General features: G+C 44.9%; 2 protein-coding genes across 3 annotated transcripts; both read left to right on the top strand.

The window, feature by feature from the left end:
• The first annotated feature begins 2,072 nt into the window (after positions 1–2,072).
• LOC118795310 (alkaline ceramidase 1-like) lies at positions 2,073–5,937 on the top strand. Its single transcript, XM_036553716.1, has 6 exons — positions 2,073–2,165; positions 2,816–2,930; positions 4,000–4,138; positions 5,201–5,338; positions 5,460–5,597; positions 5,760–5,937. Exons 1-6 carry the CDS (start codon positions 2,073–2,075, stop codon positions 5,935–5,937), a joined length of 801 nt encoding a protein of 266 aa, XP_036409609.1.
• A 1,808-nt stretch (positions 5,938–7,745) lies between these two features.
• Positions 7,746–20,220, top strand: LOC118795693 (protein ENL-like). 2 transcript variants are annotated; one of them, XM_036554372.1, is made up of 12 exons: positions 7,746–7,837; positions 11,765–11,945; positions 12,322–12,404; positions 14,842–14,985; positions 15,355–15,480; positions 16,973–17,608; positions 17,820–17,910; positions 18,011–18,122; positions 18,610–18,709; positions 18,851–18,919; positions 19,360–19,431; positions 19,698–20,220. In XM_036554372.1, the coding sequence occupies exons 1-12, from the start codon at positions 7,826–7,828 to the stop codon at positions 19,824–19,826; spliced, it is 1,755 nt and encodes a 584-aa protein (XP_036410265.1). In that variant the 5' UTR covers positions 7,746–7,825; the 3' UTR covers positions 19,827–20,220. The 2 variants fall into 2 exon arrangements, with proteins under 2 accessions (XP_036410265.1, XP_036410264.1); XM_036554371.1 differs by having other exon boundaries at positions 18,851–18,928.
• The last annotated feature ends 1,920 nt before the right edge of the window (positions 20,221–22,140 follow it).

The raw sequence follows: 22,140 nt of genomic DNA, 5'->3' as shown, positions 1-22,140 counted from the left end.
TGTTGTTTCCATAGCAATGTATAGGTTTCCAAGGTTTTATAAAAACAAAGTATTATTTGTCATACTTGATGATGATTTGACTTGTAGCCTGCAGCAATATAGAGTATCTGAATGTATGCAATGCACTCATCTGTCGTCTTTACCACACTAAAGCCTAATGTTAGTTGAAGTGCAGAAATGAAATTATCAAAGTCTATGACAAAACTGTCAGACTGTAGTTGTGAGTTTGTCAATCATCATTACTCCATTACCAAAGATCCCCCTGCTTTATAAAAAGACTTAAGATGGTAGTATATCACCTCAAAGCCTTATTTTTTGTCAGACCTTACAAAAGTGACATGATTGTCTATGTGCCCATCAGCTTGATGGTCACAACCCTTCTTTATGGCCAGCTCCATTTCCAGAACTACTCTGAGATTCACATGTGGTATTCTGCATAAGCTTAGTGAGAAAGGAAGTACTGAGCAATGCAATCTTATGAAAAATGAGACATAGCCTCCCTTCTTTTAAATTTTATAACATTTCTGTCTGTAGAGAAAAGATTCACACCAGGGTTCCTAACTATTGCATTTTAACACTTAAAAACGTTCTTAATGAAAGAATGAACTTGTGTGAAACATGTATGTGTATTTATCTCAACTGTCATGCTGTGATGTTCTAAAACCTGAAAAAATCGGAATTAATCTGTTGGGTACCGATGTAGCGTTCGATGAAAAGCAGTTTTGTAAGCGCAATTCTAAAACTTCGGGAGTGTACAGCTTAATTGCGATTAGGTTACTGGGACAGCGAGTTCAATAATTCGTTGGCGTGTCGACATACTTAACTAGGGTGTGATGTCAGAGGTGCACCTGTGTACCTGAACAGGAAACGTTTGTCCACTGCTTAATACTGCTTTCTAGGTGCGCCGATACCTGCCGAGTGTCGGAACTTTGCCTGGGAGGTAAAATCACAATATTCTTTTTAAACGTTAGTGAAATCATTGACAAGCTTCACTTTCACTCTTAAAATGTGCACCTGTAGTCCTGTAAGGCTGAGCTGTTTCCCAGATTGAATTTATTCTTTATTTTTTTGACAGTGTATATGTGTGTTACGCGTTTATAGTGCACATTTGGGGTAGTAGTGCTACTTTGCACATTGTTTTTGGTAACTAATAGTAACGCTGATGCTACTACTGTACATGCAGGCTAATCAACATTTAAACGTTGTAGTAATTATTGAATAGCTTTCGTTTCCAATTTATGTATATTTATTATATTCGTTAGCAGAATTTCATATACTATAGCGAAACACATAATCTCGTCTTCCGTTTTTTGCATAATTAAAAATTAGATAATTAGCCAGTAAAGTACAGTAAGTCTCATTCCTCGTCCCAGATAACCAGTGTTTGCTGGTTTTTGTTCCAACCGAATTAAATAAATTATATCTGCGCTGTTAATTAAATACTAATCGGGATTTTAGATCTCGACAATAAGGTAATACATTTTCTGGTAAAGACAGGAGGAGTTGTATTCGTGCTAGTGAATAAGTTAAATATACTGAATATATTATATATTTGTCATCACATTTTTAACTTGTTTATGACTCTTAGTTGTAATTTTGATTAAATTAATTTCAAGTGATAAATGAATTTGTTGTTCAATCAATTTTATTGTTGGGCATAGAAAAGTCAAATAGCAAATTGTCATAGTCGCTAGAGACAAGCTCCCATAAATCTAATAAATCTGAGCAACAAGAATGGTCGGAGGTGCAGGGAACGATTACAATAATTTTTGTCACAGTTTAGTTTTTAAAAGCTCCTTTGCTACACGGATTTAAAAAAATAAGCAGCTACATGATAAAAATATTTATAAGAGTAGAATAGTTGGGGAGTACTTGTCTGCTGTAACTGCCTCTTGGGGGGACTGCCATAATGCAAAATCCAGTAGGTGCTACCTGTGATTTGTGAAGAACTGGGCAAACTTGGCACATGAGCTAAACAATCAAAGAGGGCTCCTGAACTGGAAACTGAGATTGGAGGAGAGTTTTTTGGAAAAACATGCATTTCTCTCTCCTTCATGATTCCAGAAACTATTATGGCAGGTGTATTTTCCTATGAGAGCTCAGAGGTGGATTGGTGTGAAGACAATTACCGGCACTCTGAAACTGTAGCTGAGTATTTCAACACGGTAAGACTGACTGGTAACAGACGGTTGCAGGTTCAAGTCTTGGGGAGGGCACTGAAGATATACCCTTCGTTAAGGTATCAATTGCCTTGAAAAATGTTTAAGCAATGATATGAAATGTAAGCCATCTGCTGAGTACACAGATCATATTTTGTGAATTAGCTGACACTATTGACCAAGGATGGACAGTACAATTGACATATATCTAAATATGATTACCTTTGTTTGTCAAATGCCTTTCAGTGTTACAGTGTCAGCCATTATGGAGCAGGCTTCACCATCAATTGCTGTGAATAAATCTAATCCAGTCTTTTAGTAAAGACTCTGGTTTTTGAGATCTTTTGGTGACAGTATGTATTTAGTCAAATTAACATCCTGATTTACATCCTGATTAACATCCTGAGTGTCAGTAATGCAACATATAGTGTCTACAATGTCTTTTTCCTTATTAAAATGACATCATTAGCATTCATCAATACTTAAAATCCGTTGAGTGGATTTGTAGATAAAAAAGGAGGTCTTCATCGGCAGTAGAGTAAATTGACCAATATTTATGAGGTCATCAATGTGTGTTGCCCATCTCTTTTCCCTTGCTTCCTTGTCTTTTATTTGCTCTTCAATTGACAGTGTGTTTGCTTCTTGTCCTTTTGCAGATGAGCAATATCATATTCTTCGTGGTGTCCCCCATCATGCTGTACCTGCTGCACCCCTATGCCCGGGAGAGGAGCCTGGCTGTGCACCTGGTTTGGGTGATGATGATCTTTGTGGGTAAGTCCACAGCATGTCCTTCCAGGGGCTGGTTCCAAATTACCATAGAGCTTGGCCTTGTGGCTGTCTTTGTTGAAATTACTTTTTCCTTACTGAGACAAGTGACTGAAGAATATTATTTAGTAAATTTAAGAATGCCATCACTATTAACAACAATGTATTTGGTAGCAATTCATTTTGGCAGTTGTTATTAACGTTGGTTTCCATTTAATTGTCATTTTATTTACATCAATAATGAAAAGGTGTATATTGATGAAATTTATGGAAAATAAATTCAATAAAGCCAATAATAATTTGTTGTCCTTATTTCAAAAGCCTTACTAAAACATTGCACCTTGCACATCAGGTTCAGCCAGATATACTGGCAAATCATATATATACTTTTATGATCCACCACTTCACTCTGGGGAGCCTACAAAGTGCTAGTTAATCCAGTATTCTACTCACAAACCATTAACCAATGCTGGTGCTCGGGAAACTCATCACATTTGAAATTGTAGTCTTAAAATGTTCCTATAGTTTTTATATTTCCATTCTGGGAAATTGCACTGGGTTATCTGGTGCCATATTTAGGCAATGCAAGTCATGAGCATTACAGCAGGTGAGGCATGCTAGTCTTATCACGTTTTGATAACTTGCATAAAAAATGTAAACACAGCCACATGGGTGAGTAAATGTCAGTTGGATGAATACATGTTACTAGATCTGTGGCCAAAATCTATAAACTGGAAACATGAGGGGTGGCAGTTGTTGGCACAGTGGTTAAGAAGCAAGACTCCGAACCGAAAGATTGCCAATTTGATTCCCCGTTGGGGCATTGCTGCTGTACCCTTGTGCAAGGTACTTAATCCCCAACTGCATTAGTGAATATCCAGCTGTATAAATGGATAACATTGTAAAAAACTAACTGATGTAAATCACTCTGGATAAGAGCATTTGCTAAATGCCATTAACGTAATGAAATGACAGCAGTTTTCTGTTTCTGATCTTTTGCCTCCCTTATTAGCTCTCACTGCAGCCCTGCTTCCCAGTCGGCTCCTCCATCGTCTCCCTCATTCTGTTTCTCCAGGTCTCTTCTCCATGTACTTCCACATGACCCTGAGCCTTGTGGGGCAGTTTCTGGACGAGCTGGCCATCCTGTGGCTGATAGCCATTGGCTATTCCCTCTGGTTCCCTCGCAGGCATTTCCCCTCCTTTGTCAAGGACAGGTAATCACGTGACCATATGTGCATATTTTTAAAAGACTAATAATGATGTTTTAGAGAGATATACAAAGAACAGCGTGATGTTTTCACCAGACAGAGAGAGAGGTTATTGCCAGCAGGTGTGTCATTTACTTCCTTTCTGTCTACAACCAGAGTGGGAGAAGAGTCTTTTTTGGCCCTGTTGCTTGATCATTTTAAAATTATACATGACAAATTATTCTGCATTTGATGGGTGGACAGAAGTAAAAGGTTTGTTTGTTTGTTTGTTGACATAAGTTGAGCAGTGTAGATTAGTAACAAAAAATAGACTGCAGAAAAAATGTCATCAAAGTGATAATATTCAAAAGAAGAAATTGTTTTTGTCAAAAGTTTAGTCAGAAATATATTGGGCACCTTCTCTTATAAAACAATAACCAATGCTGTCTCAACTAGAGTAATTGTGAAAACTGTTGGCTGGTCTTCTGTGCTATGGTGAAGACTTGAATTGAGTAGTCTCTAATGTATCATCCTGATTCTTCGAAATCCGGTCTTTGTTTGGGGTTAAGGTTTTGCTGAGTGGTGGTGCCTTGCCAAACTGGCACCTATGAATTAGGTTTTCAGTTTCATGTGGTTGTGGCTTTGTGGGTTTTAATGGGCTGTGGAGGGTAATGTTACTATTGGTTTTGGTAAAGAGTGTGTTTTAAGACCAAAAAAGATTCATATTACCCATAAAATACCATGAAATAGACTGCACGGATATTCAAAACATTCATGAATCAGAGATTAAATCACTAAAGCAGACACGGTTTCAATCAAAGAGTTTCTCAACTGCCATACTTCTCAGCTCTTATCTTGTATGCACCTAAAGATTTCATATTTATGTATATGTGTAAGTTCACTATTTACACTAACCCAAGCCCTAGGTACACAGTACCACTTACTTGTACTTATGTATTTTGTCCATTCTTCTTTAGGCTTACTATTGTGTGCTTTCAGTATTTGTGCACTGCACAGCATATGTATTGCAGTATGTTTTAGCAGTTTTTTTGCATGTTGGCTTCATGTGGTCCCTTCTCTTCCCTGCAGGTCCTCTTTCTCACGGATAGTTCTGGTGATTACCGTTGTCACCACGCTTTCCTCCTTCGTAAAACCCACCATCAATGCCTACGCTCTCAACTGCTTCGCTTTACACATTGTCTACTCCCTCGGGATTGAGATGCGCAGGTAGAGCACCAGACCCTTGCACACACAAATAACCCCTCGCCAACAGAAACGTGTAGTATTTATCAGCTATAACATGCTGTCTCTGACTTGCTGCTTCTTACTTGTCCCCTCACCCCAACAGCTGCACAAACCGGAGGGCGCTGCGCCTGGGCTTCCAGGCGATCGGCTTGTGGGTGTTGGCCATCTCCTGCTGGATCAGCGATCGCTTCGGCTGCAGCTTCTGGCAAAAGATTAACTTCTGCTACCTGCATGCTATCTGGTGAGAGAATGCAAGAGAGACAAAGAGAGAAGGAGTGGTGAAAGTGGAGGGAATGGGTGAAAGGTGACAAGGAGAGGCTGGAGAGAGAGACACAGAGATCTGTGATGTTGTGTGTTAGTAATTGGTCCATGAGTGAATGCGGTTTTCTACCCCTTCCTCCAGGCACATCCTGATTGTGATGGCCACAGCCTATGGCAGCGCCCTCATGTCTTACATAGATGCCCATTATGAAATCCCATACTCCCTGCCAGACTTACAGTACTGGCCACGGGATAGCTGGGCCATAGGTCTGCCTTACATCGTCCTCAAGGGCACCACCAAGACAAAGAAATCCTGCTGAAGAACAATGTGTGGAGTCAGAAGATTTTTTTGAAGACAGGTTTTTTTCTCCATGCGAACTGGATAATGTATGACTTCGGGAAAAAAGGATCTTTTTCCTGTTTTTATGTACGTGTGACTGTGTGTGTGTGTGTGTGTGTGTGTGTGTGTGTGTGTGTGTGTGTGTGTGTGTGAAAGAGCGAGACAGATATGGGAGGGGGGTTAGCTCTGTAGTGTGTGTTTTTTTTGGAATATGAGCAAATGCATGTATTTATTATTTATACAGTAGGTAAGTGAGTGTGTGTTCTCTCTTAGTGGGAGTTTTAGAAATAGAATGCAAGTATTATTTATGAACATTATAAAACTTTGAAATTATGATTATGGAATGTTAAGGATATATAGAATATATAAAGAACCGTTTTAATGGAAACAGTGGCACCTAGTGGAGAAAAAGAGTACAACTATGGAACGATCGATACAGCCGTTGGCAAAACATCACTAATCAGAGAGGTTTTGGAAATACAATATATTTTGAATGCACAATTTTAAAATAATAAAGCAAATAAATTGACTCCTTAATTTCAACGTGTGAATTTTTTTTTGCTTCATTTATACCTGAAAACTCAAGATGTACATGTTTTACTATATGATTTTAATAGCAATTGGGTGCCTGTATTGGAGGATGCTTATAGGTGCATGGCTCATGTTTTACATAGTGCTATTTGATACCTTTTTGAACTTTCTTGCTGGTTATATAACAGCAGTATACCATGCGCATATCAGTGAGTACAGTGGAGAGATTTATTGATAAGATCATTTATAGATAAGATAATTCTGTCAAGTAACTGAAAAACATTTGATGTAATATAATTTTGTGTTCGCTAACAGTGCGATATCTCTCTGGGTTTACAAACCTGAAAGTACAGGGATTCAAGACAGGGAAAAAGGCAGAAAAGCAAAAGCCCAAAGACTATTTTAATGAATGGTGAGTAGGGCTGTGACAAGGGCCAAAAGAAGACTTAGTATGTGGGACATGGAGAGAGGAGCATGAGTGGGACATTGTCCTGGCTTTCAGTCAATCCACAGCACCCTGTTAACTCCACATCAAAGACCCTGTTCACAGCCCCCTCCTCACTGGCCCAGCCGTGCTCTGCTAAGCCCATGTCTCCTGTCCCGCAGGCCTTCACTAGGTTTGGCTCTTGAGAGTTTGGATGCTTTCAGTGCAACTGTGGCTCTAATGCACTGCTTGTGACAGAATAATAGGATTTTCATCATTGTGTTGGAGTGTAGTGACTTTTGAGGGAATATTCTTTTTTTTTTTTTTTTTTACATATCCAAAAACATTTGTTCTTCCCCAGTCATACACTAATGATTATTTTATTTTCTGCAACTGTGTTTCATGCTAGATCTGTGGAGCTCATATTTTCCGCAATTTCATTTTGTTCTGCAAGCAAACGCTGACTAAGTGCGTCCATGACAAGCAACATTCTCTGCTGGAAAACGCCAAAGATATAGTCTCGGTAAAATTACTTTATCTGTTCTAAATATATAGACGTTCACCGCATAAGTTAGTAATCCATCTATTTTAGCGCATCCTTAGTAATCATTGCCATCTGCTATTCCGCCCCCTGTTTGATTTATAGAGAGGTTGGATTCCACTGCCGTCTGTCAGTGGGAGGAAGTCCCGCCTGGACAATACCGCAATTGGTGTAGTTCATCACCGGCGGCCGAAGCTTTGCACGGAGCAATTGGTCGCGGAAACTTTCCGTTTTGGATGGGTGCACGGAGAGAGGGGAGGGGGGTATGCTGTGTGACTTCCGGCTGCTGGATTGACACACAATGAGGCGTCGGGAACAACCTCACCAAACGCCGCTGTAAATAAATAGAGCGATCGCTGAAGCCGGAGAATCATGGAGAACCAGGTAAAGCAATGCCACTATACCCTGGCGTGATCTCAACTCACACTGGCAAGATTGAGAGAGGGTCACCCTCCAAGCCCAGATGGTAGCTTTGTTGCCAGCTAGCTAGCTCTACTGACAGAAAACATAAAATCGGAGCATACAAAAATAGGTCCCTAAACTGGACAGGCCTCGGGAGTTTCAAACAGGTAGCTAGTTAGCTAACCACTGAATTAGCTAGCTAGCTAACTAATAGCGCTCCTGGCTTCCACTGATTGCGGTGCGAAAAGCCCGGGGATAGTTAGCTAGCTAGACAGCCAACATGGTAGCATTGCCCTGATTCAACTATGCAACTAGCCTAGCGTTAGCTAGTTAGAGTGAGGCGGGGCAAAATTGCTAGACTAGCTAGATGGCTATAGCAGAGTTTGAGATGGGGGTGACGTTAAAGACACGGCTTTTCGGCCATTCCAAAAGATATGGAATAAGCCTTCATTCGTAGATCAGTTAAGGCCATTTTATGCAGATTACTAAACTACATAGATAACGTTAATTCATTCTGTTTGTTGGAGACAACGAGCCAGCTAGTCTGTGCAGTGAATTGGCGGGGCAGCTATGTACTCGTAATAATTGCAAAGAAACTACATAGCTATAGATGACCAGCCTGTTTTTTCAGTTTAATGAAGGACCTGGTACTGTCGTTTTCATTTCAGTCAGGGTTACTGACTAGCTACATATTCACAAGTTTGCTACCTTTTTTGAAGTTTTTTAACGTGCTTTTATTTGCTGCTCGCTAACTTAGCTAAGTAGGTAGCCTGCTGTGCGTCTACAGAAACATGACTAGCTATGTTAGCTCACTTTTTGAACAAAGCCGGCATTTCTTTAACAAGTTGTTTGCTTGTCAGTTTATTAGGTGGACGTTTTCTGGCCTCATTGGCTGTTGACGAGCCTGACTGTTTTGAACAATCTGCTAGATTGCTAGTCTAGCACTGGCTATCTGGCTAAGCAGCACCCTATGGTTTCTAACACTGGCGCTGAGCACGCTTCCGAGCATACTTGGCTCAGATCGAAACAGTTAAAAGTCTTATTTGCAAATGAAGGAAAGTGCTGTCTTCGTGTCCTGTTGTGGGTTCTTGAGCACCGTCGGGTTTTGCATATGTGTGTGTGTCATCAGTGTGTGTGCAGGGGGGGTACCGACTTGTAAAGGAAGGCCGCGGGCGCACTGTGCACCGCTGGAAGGGACGGACACTGGGCCGCTGGATCGAAAACAGAGCGGATAAGAAATAAAAAGTCACGTCATTCATATATTCATGTTTAAAGTTGTTTGTTATGTACACAGTTTGAGAATTATATTTCTGTTATCTTTGATAGTTAACGCAATGGTGGACAACTTACTTTTTAATCCTGATGCAGCAAGAGAAACAATATCGTTTACTTATCCCTAATGCCTGCTTAATGTTCACTCTTTGTTAGTGCGTTTAGCTTCTGAGACTGACTAAACGAAATGGGTGCAACTGAAGATGCAGATGATTGTTGGCGGCTTGATGCTTTCACTTGCAGTAGCTTGCAGTAGCAGCTCGATGGTTAGGGTACTGTGAAGCAGGGTCTCATTCAGGAAGCATTTACGTTTGGCTAGACCATGTAAAATTTTGCATATGATTTGAGTGTTTATGGATTTTTTTAGGTGTGGGTATGAATGGTTTTACTGGTGGCACAACTACAGTGAGCGAGTTTGAGAGAACATGCTAGACTTTCAGGCCTGTTGGAGTGAGGATGTTTGTTCATCCTTGTTGGTTGGTGGTTACCTGAGAGGCAACCTCTGTCGCCAGTTCATCGCTGGTTGTGATAGTGGTTGAGAAGACCTCTGCGTAACTTTGGTGGAAACACCCATTTTTCCCGTAGCCCTAATTGCAGAGGGGGTTGAGGCTCTGCAGCAGCCTCTGTGATGTGGTGTCTCATTCAGAGACGTGCTGTCTTCACACACTGGCCCCAGATGACACACATTTAGGGGAGGGTTTTTTGTATTGAAACCATTAATTAATTTGCTTCGGAAGGAAAACAAGACAAAGACCATCAGTTAACCTTTACAGCTTTCGATAGGTAGTCTAATTATAGCTGTAAGCAGCTTGGCAGTGTAACATAGTGGTAAGGCAGGGCTTGTAACTGAAAGGTTGCCAGTTCGATTCCCAGCTGGAGCACTGCTGCTGTGCCCTTGGGCAAGGTACTTAACCCAGAATTGCTTCAGTAAATATCCAGCTGTACAAATGGATAGCATGTAAAAATTGTATCCTGTGTAAGTCACTCTGGATAAGAGCGACTGCTAAATGACAGTAATGTAATGAATAATAATTATTTTCTTGATATATGAAGTGATTGGTCATGGATGCACATTTCTGCTAGGGCATTCTTGATTTGTTGAAACCGGATGTGTGGCTTCAGGGCCTGCTCTTTTTTTTTTTTTTTTAACCAGGGTTATATTTTTTTCCTCTGAACCAGGATGTTCTGTACTGAGGTGCTGTACTGACAGCAGTCATCCACATTGCCTGAGGGTCAGTGGTTTCCCTGTCCATTACTGAGCTGCTAAAGCTACTCTGGCTCAGCCTGAGCTTGCACGGGCAGGAAATGGTCACCGGTCCAGCATGTGTGAGAAGGTTGTGACTAATGTGTTACGAATAACTAGCCTCTTTTATAAGGCTGTGGACCTACAGGACAAGTTTATATCTCAGCACAAGTGATCTGCAGATGTAAGTCAAGTGTCTGTCCAGTTTATTTTTTTAATTTGGTCCAAAAAAAAAATTGATATGTCTGTATCAGAAGACCAGGGAACCCTTAGTGGGTCACATTTGATGTTCAGCGGTAGTTTAAAATACTTTAGGCCCTTGCAGAAGTCCTCAGCTCTTTTTTGTGCTTGGTTTGAAAAGCATAGCTGGCCAAACTCTTGAACGGCTTCAGGATTTTTCTCAGAGGCCGCGCCTCCACTGGTGCCGCTGTTATTTTAAGGAGCCGAGGCCGGGGGGGGCCTTATTATGAGGGCTGACAGGCGATGACGTGAAGGTAAGAGGCATTACTGTGCAGGCACAGATGGGTTCGGCACGGGGGGGGAGGGTTGCGCCCAAATACTGGAGAGATTCACATCAATGCCCGACTCGCTGTCCTGATCCTCTCTGACTTCTCACGAGACGAGAGGGGGCCCGTCTTGAACTCGAGTCATTCTCATGTCGTGTTCTCCTCTGAACAGAGAGAGAGAGAAAGAGCAGTATTCTTCTTCGCACACATGCCTCTCCTTTTAGCCACACTTTAGCTAAATGCAGTAGCACACAAGGTTGACGCCTTGTGGCCATTATGTTACTGTGTGGCCACTTAAATATGCTGGCCGTTGTCCTTGGTCTTGCTTAGGCTGGTGAGCTCTGGTAAGGTGCATGTTGGCACAGACTCTGAAGATGTGGTAGGGTGGTGCTTATTTTCAAAGTAATGGCAGGGTCCTTCAACATCCTATTGGTTTACTACAGTTCAGGACCCAGCCATTGAAAATGTCTCATTTTCCATTATTCATATGACTTGGGGATGCCACCAGTCTAGATTGTAGAATATTTTTAGAATATTCCCCACTGTATTATCAGTTATACAGTTCTCTCTCACTGTGTCACAGTAAGTCACTGTTGTTTCATAGTGTATGTACTGGCATCCCCCTGTCTGTTAGTTTGCTTGTTCGTGCCTTATAATGTCGGTACTGACTCAGTACTGAGTGTCAAGCAGTTTCTCATGTTCTGTACTGTCAGTCAGTACTAACCCAAACCCTCTTTCTCTCTCTCTTTCTCCGTCTCTCTCCCTCTCTCTCTGCAGTGAGTTTCTCGTGTTATGTCGTGTCAGTACAAATCCAGACTCTCTCAGTACATTGGTCGTGTTCTGTAATGTCAGTCCTGACCCAGACTCGCTCTCCTCCCTGTCCCCCAGTGCACGGTTCAGGTGAAGCTGGAGCTGGGACACCGCGCTCAGCTGCGGAAGAAGGTCACCTCGGAGGGCTTCACTCACGACTGGATGGTTTTCGTCCGGGGGCCTGAGATGTGTGACATCCAGCATTTTGTGGACAAAGTTGTCTTCCGGCTACATGAGAGCTTCCCCAAACCCAAGAGAGGTGGGTCTGACAGAGCGCTTTCCTGCAGCAGCTGGCCACCCTTTCCTCTTTATACTGTCATAACCAAGTCATTGCATGCCAAAAACCCTCTGCTGGGTAGCAGGGAGACTGTTAAAATGATTTGATTCATAGATAGTGATTGCAGTGTTGTGAAACATGATTACCATTACTGCATAACAATTTCCAGCATTACTAAAATGAGTATTGTGAAGGCTGGATGCTTGAAGACACAGAGATATGTAGTGCTTTTGTCATAATTTCCTGCTTCTTTGATTTACATTTTCTTAAAATTGATAGCATCTGTCTTTTTTGACAGCATGGCATGATTCAAGTGTCTGTCACTAATCTGCTGTCAATGTCCTTTCTGTGTTCTAAGTGTGCAAAGAGCCGCCGTACAAAGTGGAGGAGTCTGGGTACGCCGGCTTCCTCATGCCCATCGAAGTTTATTTCAAGAACAAGGTGAGTATTAAAAACGCAGATCATCCGTTTCTGGTACGTCCAACCAGAGCCTGGCCACTGAAGGCGTGGGTGGCTGTTCGGTTGGTGTGATTTGCATGTGCACTTCTGTGGAAACGCGGGCCTTACGGAACGGGCCAGCCTCATCCAGGACTGCAGTAATGGAGGGGGCAGCTGGAGTGACACTGGAGGGAGATGGAGGGGTAATAAAGCGCATTGGAGGGCTTGAGTCAGGTGTCAAATGTCACTGTGTGTGGGGGCAGATGGGAAGCCGGGGCCAGGGCCACGCTCCGCCCACTGTGTGCTGACGACCAGTTGCCAAACGGCAGGCAAACCTGGCCAGCGCTCATGCTAAAGAGAGCAGACAGAAGTGACCTGGCTCAGAACAGTGGAGGAGAAATGCATCCTGGGATTGATGAGAGCTGAGCTCAAGTCATCATGTCTGATTCAGCCAATGATTGAATACTGAGTCAGTATCTCTGGATGGTTACCTGCTTTCAGTTCACTGTGACCTAAAAGTGTTGCTGGAAGTGTTTGTGCGAGATTGAAGTAAAGATGTTTTTCCGTTCATTTTTGTCCGCTTGATGCCATAACCATTTGTATGGGTTTGTGTGAAGATGAATGGTTCATTTTGTTGTTGTAGTGTTTAGGATTAAGCTCAATTAATCATGACACCACTCCTAAAATTCAAGAAGATGAGTTGAAGAAATACACTAACATGCCAAAATGCAAAAGCTCTAAAAACATGTGCTGCCTAGATCAACATTCAGTTAGCAGCACAGTAGGCATAATTCATTCAAAGGAGCATTAATGAATGCCAGCATACCTAGTGAGTCCCCACAAGCAGGAGTGGGGAACACCATTTTAATCGCTAGGTCCAGTCAACTGGTCATTGCAATGCAGTGAGGGCACAGGGCTTTGTCTCTGTCTGTTTTGGTTTCGTCACCCTGCATGTTGGTTAAGCCCAAGCATGTGTGAGTCTCTCTCCCTCTGACCACAGCTTCCTCTTCGCTCTCCTGCTTCACCTCTCCTCTGTACGTTCTCACTTTGCGTCTGCAGAGCGGCACAGGATTGCACTGTACTTTCTGCGGCCTTTCTAACGCTGGACCGGACAGTGTTTTTCAGTATGGTGGCAGCTGGGTGGACTCGCTGATTTCGGTGGGGTAGATTAGCCCGTTGTCATTTTCTCACCATTCCCTGCATCTTCTAGGCAGACAAAGGTGGAGGTGGTACGGTGTGCCACATTTCTGCCCTCAGATTTCCCAGAATCCCACAGGACTGCACACCAAGTGATGTCATTTAAGAAGAGGTGTCATGAATCTGCAGTTTGCTGTGTGTGTATTGGGTCAGAGGTGGTTGAGTGAAGGGAGGTTTGGTCTTTTTTTTTTTTCCCCGCAGAATGAGGGAAGGCACAGGATGAGCTGTCAGATGTAGCGATTAGGAATTGCGGAATCCGCCAGCGTCAGCCTGTGATCTCTAGCGAAGCTCTCTCCCCTGGCCGAGACAGACGGACTGCACAGACAGGCAGACAGGGGAACAGGAAACCGAGTACGCCACAGCTATATGAGTGCATTGCACATGAGGGAGAGAGAAAGGGAGAGACAGACAGAGAGAGACAGAGAGCGAGCAATAGGACAGAGAGATGGTGAGTTCTAAAGAAGGGAGTCGGGCACCCTCCATATTTTACCAGCGGGTTTCCGTCTGCATTTTTATCTCTGATGTGTTTGCTTTTCCAAAGTCCTCCTATTTGACGTGGCTTCAGCTATTGTGTAGCTTAGGCTGCGTGGCTCTTTCCTGATAGGCTTTCTCTCTCTTTCCCTGCTGCAAAAAATACACGCAACAGCCGGGCAATACTTATATCACTGTGCTGCTGTGTTCGCTCTCACTTTGTGCTATAGTTGCATACTGTGTACGTATAGATTCCCTGAAGTGAAAACGAGTGGCCATATTTTGAGGTTTCATCGTTTCACCGTTTCTGCTGTCTTGACTTCCTCATGCCCAGTCTCTCAGAATTTCACCAACATGAACAGAATCTGTTTCACTTCATATGAGATTTTTACTTCTGCTCTATGAAGTCAAATTGATGCTTGGTTAGTGGGCATGATAGAGAGAAGCATTAACAAAGCCTTCCCAGAGCATTACATTTTTTTATATTACATTCAACAGACGCTCTTATCCAGAGCGACTTGCATTTTTAAATGTTACCCATTTATACAGCTAGATATTTACTGAGGCAATTCTGGGTTAAGCACCTTGCCCAAGGATACAACAGCAGTGCCCCAATAGGGAATCGAACTGGCAGCCTTTTGGTTACGAGTCCTGTTACCACGATGCTACACTGCTGCCCTAGCGTCAGTGCAGAGCAGAACATGTTACACTAAATTCTGTGGTGTTTACTGCCATTAAAGCAGCGTGTCTTTTTACCTTGTTGTGGATGCAGGAGGAGCCCAAGAAGGTGTGCTTCAACTACGACCTGTTCCTGAACCTGGAGGGAAACCCTCCTGTCAATCACCTGCGCTGCGAGAAGCTCACCTTCAACAACCCCACCCGCGAGTTTCGGCGCAAGCTGGTCAAAGCTGGCGGGGTGAGTCTGTGTGGGCAAGGGGTGTCACCCTCAAATGTTTCAAAAGACTGTTTTTTTCTGTATCTCAAGGAAGTGGTTTTGTTGTGTCTGCATACTCTGGTTTGAATTCCTTGGTCTGTGTGCTCCTTGTTGGATGCGATTTTAGCATTTGATTTACTGTGATTCTCTCTACATGGTTAGATTTAGTAGGACTGTAGACAGTAATAGAAACTGTAGGCATAAATACAAAAACTCTATTCCAGCATGTAACATCATTTTCATCAAAGTAATATTCTGGCTCTCCTCAGACATCCCCTGCTTTCTCTCTCCTGTCTCTTCCTTTTCTCTGATCTCTCTCTCTTCTCCCTGAATGTTGTTCTTCCCTGGCAGGTGATGGTGGTGCCGGAGGGGGAAGAGGCAGTGTCCAGGCCCAGCCCCGACTACCCCATGCTTCCCACAATCCCGCTCTCAGCCTTCTCCGACCCCAAGAAGACCAAGCCCTCCCATGGGTCAAAGGTCAGCCTAGACTTTTCCGCAGAACCTCAGACTATACTGTGTAGGAGGTTGCTGCATGACAATCTTTGAGGCATTAGGCAATCTTTTTACGTTAAAAGCAGATGCAAGTCAAAACACTGGATTAATTGCTCTAAATTAAGAAAGAACATAGTTGGAGTAATATCATTTATACAAAGCGTGTACGTCCTGCGCCATTTGTCTCAAAACATTACACTTGAACATGAGAGAAGTACTTATACTGTAACATAAAGGTGAGCACGCTACAGTGTATCATCACGCAACCTGTCATTTGAAAAGTGCATCAGTAAGAGCTTTAAGAAGCATGTTAGCAGTTGTAAAAACTAAGCAGCTGCTGAGCTAGCACAATGTACAAACTGTATCTTTTTCTTCCTTTTATTAAAAGAACCGAGTTTTCAATCTGTAATGAAGGATGTGGTCCTTTAGTCAGCGTCAGAACATAGGGTGCCCAGGCTGAAATCTAAATCCGCCCATAAACTTAAGTCTGCCAATAACATTCCAGACTGACCTCCTTATTAACATCAAAAGGGACCAGGGAGACTTCATGGGAAATGGTAATCCTGGTCATCCCACAGCTCCCTGTGGAACCTTAGAAGGGTAGAGTTTCAGCTAAAAATACTATGTAGGGGTGCTGAAAGGTTAATATTCTATATAAAGAAGGTTAGAATAAGGCAGTGTTTAGATTTTTCAGTGTTGTGCAGTCTAGGACTAGCTTCACGTTCGGGCCTTTCGAGTGAGAATGAATCTTTACAGCTTAATACCTGTGGTCATTAGAGAGCTCCCTAGAGGCTCCACTGAGGGTAATGGTGGTAACCCTGGAGTCCTTGCCGCCTGGTCACCCTCAGTTTTAATTGGCTAGGTGATTCCCTCTCACTGCTTTCTGAACTGACAGACTGTGGGGAGCAGAATGGCGCCAGAGCACTGAGTGAGGCTGACCCTGTTGTGTTAGTTCTGGTGACAGTCTCTCTTTGCTAAGATGTCTGATCTAATTTTAAAAAAAAGTTCCATCTTCCATTTGCGTCACATCAGACAGTAGCAAAACAAAGCCACCAACCCCCGTCTGAGCTTGATTTTTCGTAACCAGGCCTTTGGTTTTGTTGTAATTTAGTCTGAGTGTTGCATGAGAGCGGTATAGTTACTGAAGTACTCAAAGTTCATTTGTTGCATGTAGTTGTGTGTAAGTAAGAGGATGCTTTTTTCTTCAGAATCCAGTATTTGTTTCAAATTTGACCCCAGTTTTCTGACTGTCAGTAAGTAGAATGGATGCAGTAAGTCCCACAGGTTCACACAGCAGCGGTTTATTACACTTCTGGTCATTAAAGTTTATGAAGGGCTGGACAAGGTTAATGCCAGTGATATGAACTTAGCGAGTGACCGGCAGGGCTGTTGTTTTAACGGCTGGCCTGGGAGTGTGGCAGTGTGTATGGGAGCTGTGTTTTAATGCTGCTGTTGATTGTAATGGATGACCCTCCAGGAACCCGGTAAAGACAGCAGTGGGGGGAGCAGCAAGGGGCCCAAGCCCCACAAGTTGGCCAAGGAGCACCGCGAGCGTCCACGCAAGGACTCCGAGAGTAAGTCTGCGTCCAAGGGTGAGAGCGACCGTGACGGAGGCAGCAGCAAGCCCGCCCGGGACCCCTCGTCATCATCCTCCTCCTCTTCATCCTCCAAGAAGCCCGCCGAGCTCAAGATAAAGGACGAGGGCAAGGCCCCCCCCAAGGCGGCCTTCAAAGAGCCCAAACTCACCCTGAAGGAGGGCATGTCTCCCAAAGGTGGGGGGACTGGTGGGGGCGGGGGCGGAGGGGGCCCGCTGGAGACCAAGGCGCCCAGCAAGCGCCCTTCGGCTGTGGAGTCCCCGAAATCCAGCGTCAAAAAGCAGAAAAAAGGGGTCCCTGAGGGGCCAAAAGGCGCCGGGGGCGGGGGCTTCTCCAGCACCTCCCCCCGAGTCTCCTCCTCCTCCTCAGCTCCGCCCACCTACTCGGACAAGAAGCCACCCAAGGACAAGGGCCGCTGGGTCAAGGTGAAGACGGAGACGTCGGAGGCAAAGGAGTCCAAGAAGCCGCCCGAGTCGGACGAGTCCAACTCCGAAGACGAGGCCTCCTCGAAGTCAGAGGTGAGGCCTGTTACTCCCTGCAGCTGGACTGCTAGCTTTAGAATTCAGCACTTTCTCCCTCCCTGGGCTGAAATTATTCTCGCAGTTTTCATGAAGTGTTACAAATATGAAAGGATACAAACATACAATCTAGTACAATGTACGTTCTTGACAGTGCTTGTGCTTGAGGTTTACTGCTGACTTGCCGACATTCTTCTCTTTCTCCCCAAAGCCATCGGCGCCCTCCAGCCCCTCCAACTCCACCTCCAGCTCGGACTCCAGCTCGGACTCGGACTTCGAGCCCTCGCAGAAGCAAGGCCAAGGTATGGCCGCTGAGTCTGGCTCCATCGGCAGGTGTCTGTGTGTCACTGAGTGACCCTGGCTTGTGGCTGACTCTGTACTCCACCCCTCTCCTCTCCTCAGGGCCCCTGCGCTCCATGGTGGAGGACCTGCAGTCGGAGGAGTCGGACGATGACGACAGCAGCTCGGAGGCGGAGACACCCGTCAAAACCAACCCACCCAATCGTGACTCCCGGTCAGCCCTTCTCCCACCCCACATTCCCACATTCACACATTCACAATCTCGCATGATCATACACAGGAATGCACTGCAGGCTTTCTAACCATTACACTGAGACCAGCTTTGTCAAAATCGAGAGGGCCAGGTCAGTGTGACCTTCAGAGCTTAGAGAAGTGCATGCATGCAAACACTCAAACGCGCACACATACACGTCCACAGACATCCATCTCATTACACTTGTACATTGTTGGAATTTAGCAGACACAAAATGTTGATGATGGTGATGTTATCCATTTATACAGCTGGATATTTACTGGCAACTCTGGGTTAAATACTTTGCCCAAGGGTACAGCAGCAGTGCACAAGCAGGGAATTGAACTGGCAACCTTTCCGTTACGAGGCCTGCTCCTTAACCACTATGCTACACTGCCACCCGCTCCTGTGAGGAGCAGTGCTGTGAGTAAGGCCGCACAGGCTGACCTGCCCTGTCCTCCTCTCCCAGGATGAGTCTGGACAGCGAGAGTGACAGCAGTGACGAGTCCCACCCCCCGGGCCGTGAGGCCCCGCCCCCTGCACAGAAACACAGCTCTTCCAACAACAAGGTAAAAGGCCACGACTACAACAAGGCTCTTTCTGTGGCATGGAGTTCAGAACAATATGTACTCAAAACTTCTCCTCCCTCTCCCTTTCTTTCTCTCCCACCTCACTCCCTCTCTCTCCTGCTCCCCACCCTTCATCTGCAGGTCTCTGGGAGGAAGAGTCCAGACCCATGTACCAGACCAGAGAAGATGCTGAAGAAGGGATACGACAAGGTAGGAAGGGTAAATCAAGCTTTTTTTTTTACATTGTATTTCCTGTTTGCCAACATGACCACCATTGGCCACCATTTTACACAACTGTCCCTCAGTTTTTCAAAGAGGAGGTGCAGGTAGTCGCCATATATGGATACTTTTAGCAGGCATTATACAAAGCAAAACTAGCTAACTGATGAGTAAAACATGCAGTAAATCTCATCCTTGGTTGACTTTGTAGCTCACCAGCTTCTTTCATTCTTCTGTACATAATGTACCTGATGTGCACAGATCACACACAGTGGGCTGAGTGTTCATCCATGCTTTTCAGTGCAGCGTGGCTTTCTTCCACCCAGTGTGTCGTATCTTGTTGCCTCTCCCCATCCACATAGGGCTAGCCTAGGTCGACTGTCCCCGCTCCCACCCACGCCTGATTTGTGGCCCTCTCTCTCTCTCCCCAGGCCTACACAGAGGAGCTAGTGGACCTGCACCGCAGACTGATGGCTCTGAGAGAGAGAAATGTCCTACAGCAGGTCAGAACCAGTTTTCAGCTGACCCTCAGTTTGTAACCATTGCTGTTAATCACTGCATGCTTGCTCCAGTTTCATGTGGTTCCTCTGTGTCTCAAGCTGAGCATTAAATTTGGACACTTCCGGCTGTAACAATGAGCTGAGTGCTGTTCTTGTAGTCGGAGTGATGTTGCCTCTAATGTTATTTACACTGAATAGGACAATCATTGTGGTGATGAAAATGTTGCCATTTAAAACATCGCTCTCCCTCTCCTGCGCTCTCCACTCAGATCGTGAATCTCATCGAGGAGACCGGCCACTTCAACGTCACCAACACCACCTTTGACTTTGATCTCTTCTCACTGGACGAGTCGACTGTCCGCAAACTACAGAGCTACCTGGAGGCCACCGCCACGTGACAGGATGTCCCCCTCCCAGGGGCGGAGTTTTCTCCACCTCCGTTGCCTCTCTCCGTGGAACTGGCACCAAGCGGTGAGAGGAGGACAGAGAGAGAGAGACAGACAGGAGATAACCTAGCAGCACGAGACAGACACACTAAACTGCAGAGAGGCTCTGGAGGAGAGCGGAGGGGGAGAGAGAGGGGCTAGGAGAGGAACGAGAAAATGGGACTGTTGATTTAGTGAAGGATGGAGAAATGTCGGCCGTTTTCGCCTGCACTCGAGGATACGCCCAGGGGCCAGGCTGCTGAATGGATAGCCATAGCGGGTTGCACTGTGGACTGGTCTGGTTACCCATCTCCCCCCGCCCACCCCCTCTGCTCTTCCTCTGTAACCTCAGTACTGTTCCCCCTCCCCTTCCCCCAAACGTCTGGACTTCTGTCTTTCTTGTGTGTGTGTGTGTGTGTGTGTGTGTGTGTGTGTGTGTGTGTGTGTGCGCCTGTGAGTGTGTGTGTGCGCCTGTGAGTGCATGGGTCCGCCTTAGAGAGTCCAGTTGATGACTTCTTTTTAAAACACTTTGCACCAAAGCTTTAGCTCCAGCAGCGGCTGTGCCTGGGCCCGCTCTCCCCTGTGAGACAGCCCCCCATCTCCCCCCCGAGGGCCCAGAGTGGGTGCCTCTCCGTCCAGCCAGTTCAGCCCTGCTCCATTGCCCCAAACCCCCATCCCCCCCGGCCCATTTCCCCCTGTTCCACTTCCAGACATAAGGGGCACGAAGGGGGGAGTGGAGGACCCTATCGAAATTCTTAGAAGCAGAAAGAAGCCGTGAGAAACAGCCATAAGCGTCCGAGTCAGTTAAAGTGGCTCATGTTTTTGTATTTTTTTCTTTTATTTGCATTGATGTTTTGGGGCATTTGGTGGCTGAGATCGGTTAAGGATCGTGTGGCATGAATGTACATGTTTTGTTTTTATACAGCTTCTTACAGGGCCAGCGAGAGACCCCCCCTTGCCTTCTGTGTGCCTTTACGAGCTATCAGTCCACCTCTGACATAACTGAGAATCAGTCACCCACCACAAGAGGCGAGCAACCGGACCCCCACTCAGAACGGGGGCTTCCTTAGGCAATGCAGATGAATTCAGATATCTCCAAATGTGTGTGAAGTAGGGGAGGGGGTTGCCCTATCCTTTGAAGGCCTGTTACTGAAAAGAGCCAGCAAGTAATAATAATGAGGCCTCCTGTGAGGGTAGGTCTGATGGATCGAATGGAGTGTTCCATTTTAAAGCTATTTACAGTGACCCAAAACTACATAGGTCGACTTGAACTCTAGGAGCACTGGAATTCTGGGCCCGTGTGCAAGCTGTAGCCTGTGACACAGCCAGTACTTCTGTAGTCCTATTTGCACATATGGTGGCTATAGCACTCAGTATCTCACATTTAAAGTCAGATGGGTTAACCCTCAGCTGAATGGATGGCCTATCTCTAGTCGCTGATGGTATCTGAACTCACTATGGCCCCTCAGTCTACCCTTCACACTTGAAATGCTCTCCCCCCTCCCCGCCCCCTCTCCTGCGTGCAGTTCATGGAAATGCCTATTTATTATGATGTTAATAGCTTTAATGGTTGCATCCACTCTGTTGCTAGGCTAGCGACATGAACCCCACTCTTGTTGGCAAGCGGAGGGTTGGCCATTCAAAGTGTCTGTCTAATGGAAGAAAGCACAGCCTCCAGCTCTTCACAGTGCCCAGCTAGCCTTTCTTGTTTTAGGTTTTAGCCTGTCTGCATTTGGGGAGATGATCTTGACGAACCGAACTCAACAACTGCAAAATGCGAGTGCAAGCTGGAGAGTGAGCGTGTGTGTGTGTGTGAGCATGTGTGAGCGTGTGTGTGTGTGTTCTGGTTCATAATTGTATGTGTGTGAACTTTTAACTCCTCAAGTCTGAGTTCATGAACTTTGACCTTTGACCCAGCGCTCAACGAGTCCCTTGTGTAACCAAGAGGGGACAGAAAGGAGTGAGCGGCAGCAGCAGCTCTCTGTGGCGGGACTCTGAGAGAAAACCCCCCCTTCATCTACTAACAGTCAATGTTTTATTTATATACCTCTGCACTTTTGGCTGTGGTGACTTCAGTACTTACGCAATTATCTAAACTGTATTTTTAAGAATTTTATACAATATTTACTTGCAAAATAGTATTAATTGATTTTTTGCCAATCTTTTTTAAAGTTTCTATTTAATTGTTTTAGTATTTTTTTTATTGGCATCATGTCATTATACAAAGAAACACAGCCTCCCCAAATCTGTTTTGTTTTAGGCTTAGTATTACAGCGTTTTATTTTTT

The sequence above is a fragment of the Megalops cyprinoides genome, chromosome 20 (genome assembly GCF_013368585.1).
Source record: "Megalops cyprinoides isolate fMegCyp1 chromosome 20, fMegCyp1.pri, whole genome shotgun sequence".
NCBI lineage: Eukaryota > Metazoa > Chordata > Actinopteri > Elopiformes > Megalopidae > Megalops > Megalops cyprinoides.
The sequence above is the reverse complement of the archived record's forward strand: the minus strand, read 5'-3'. Positions and strand labels throughout refer to the sequence as shown.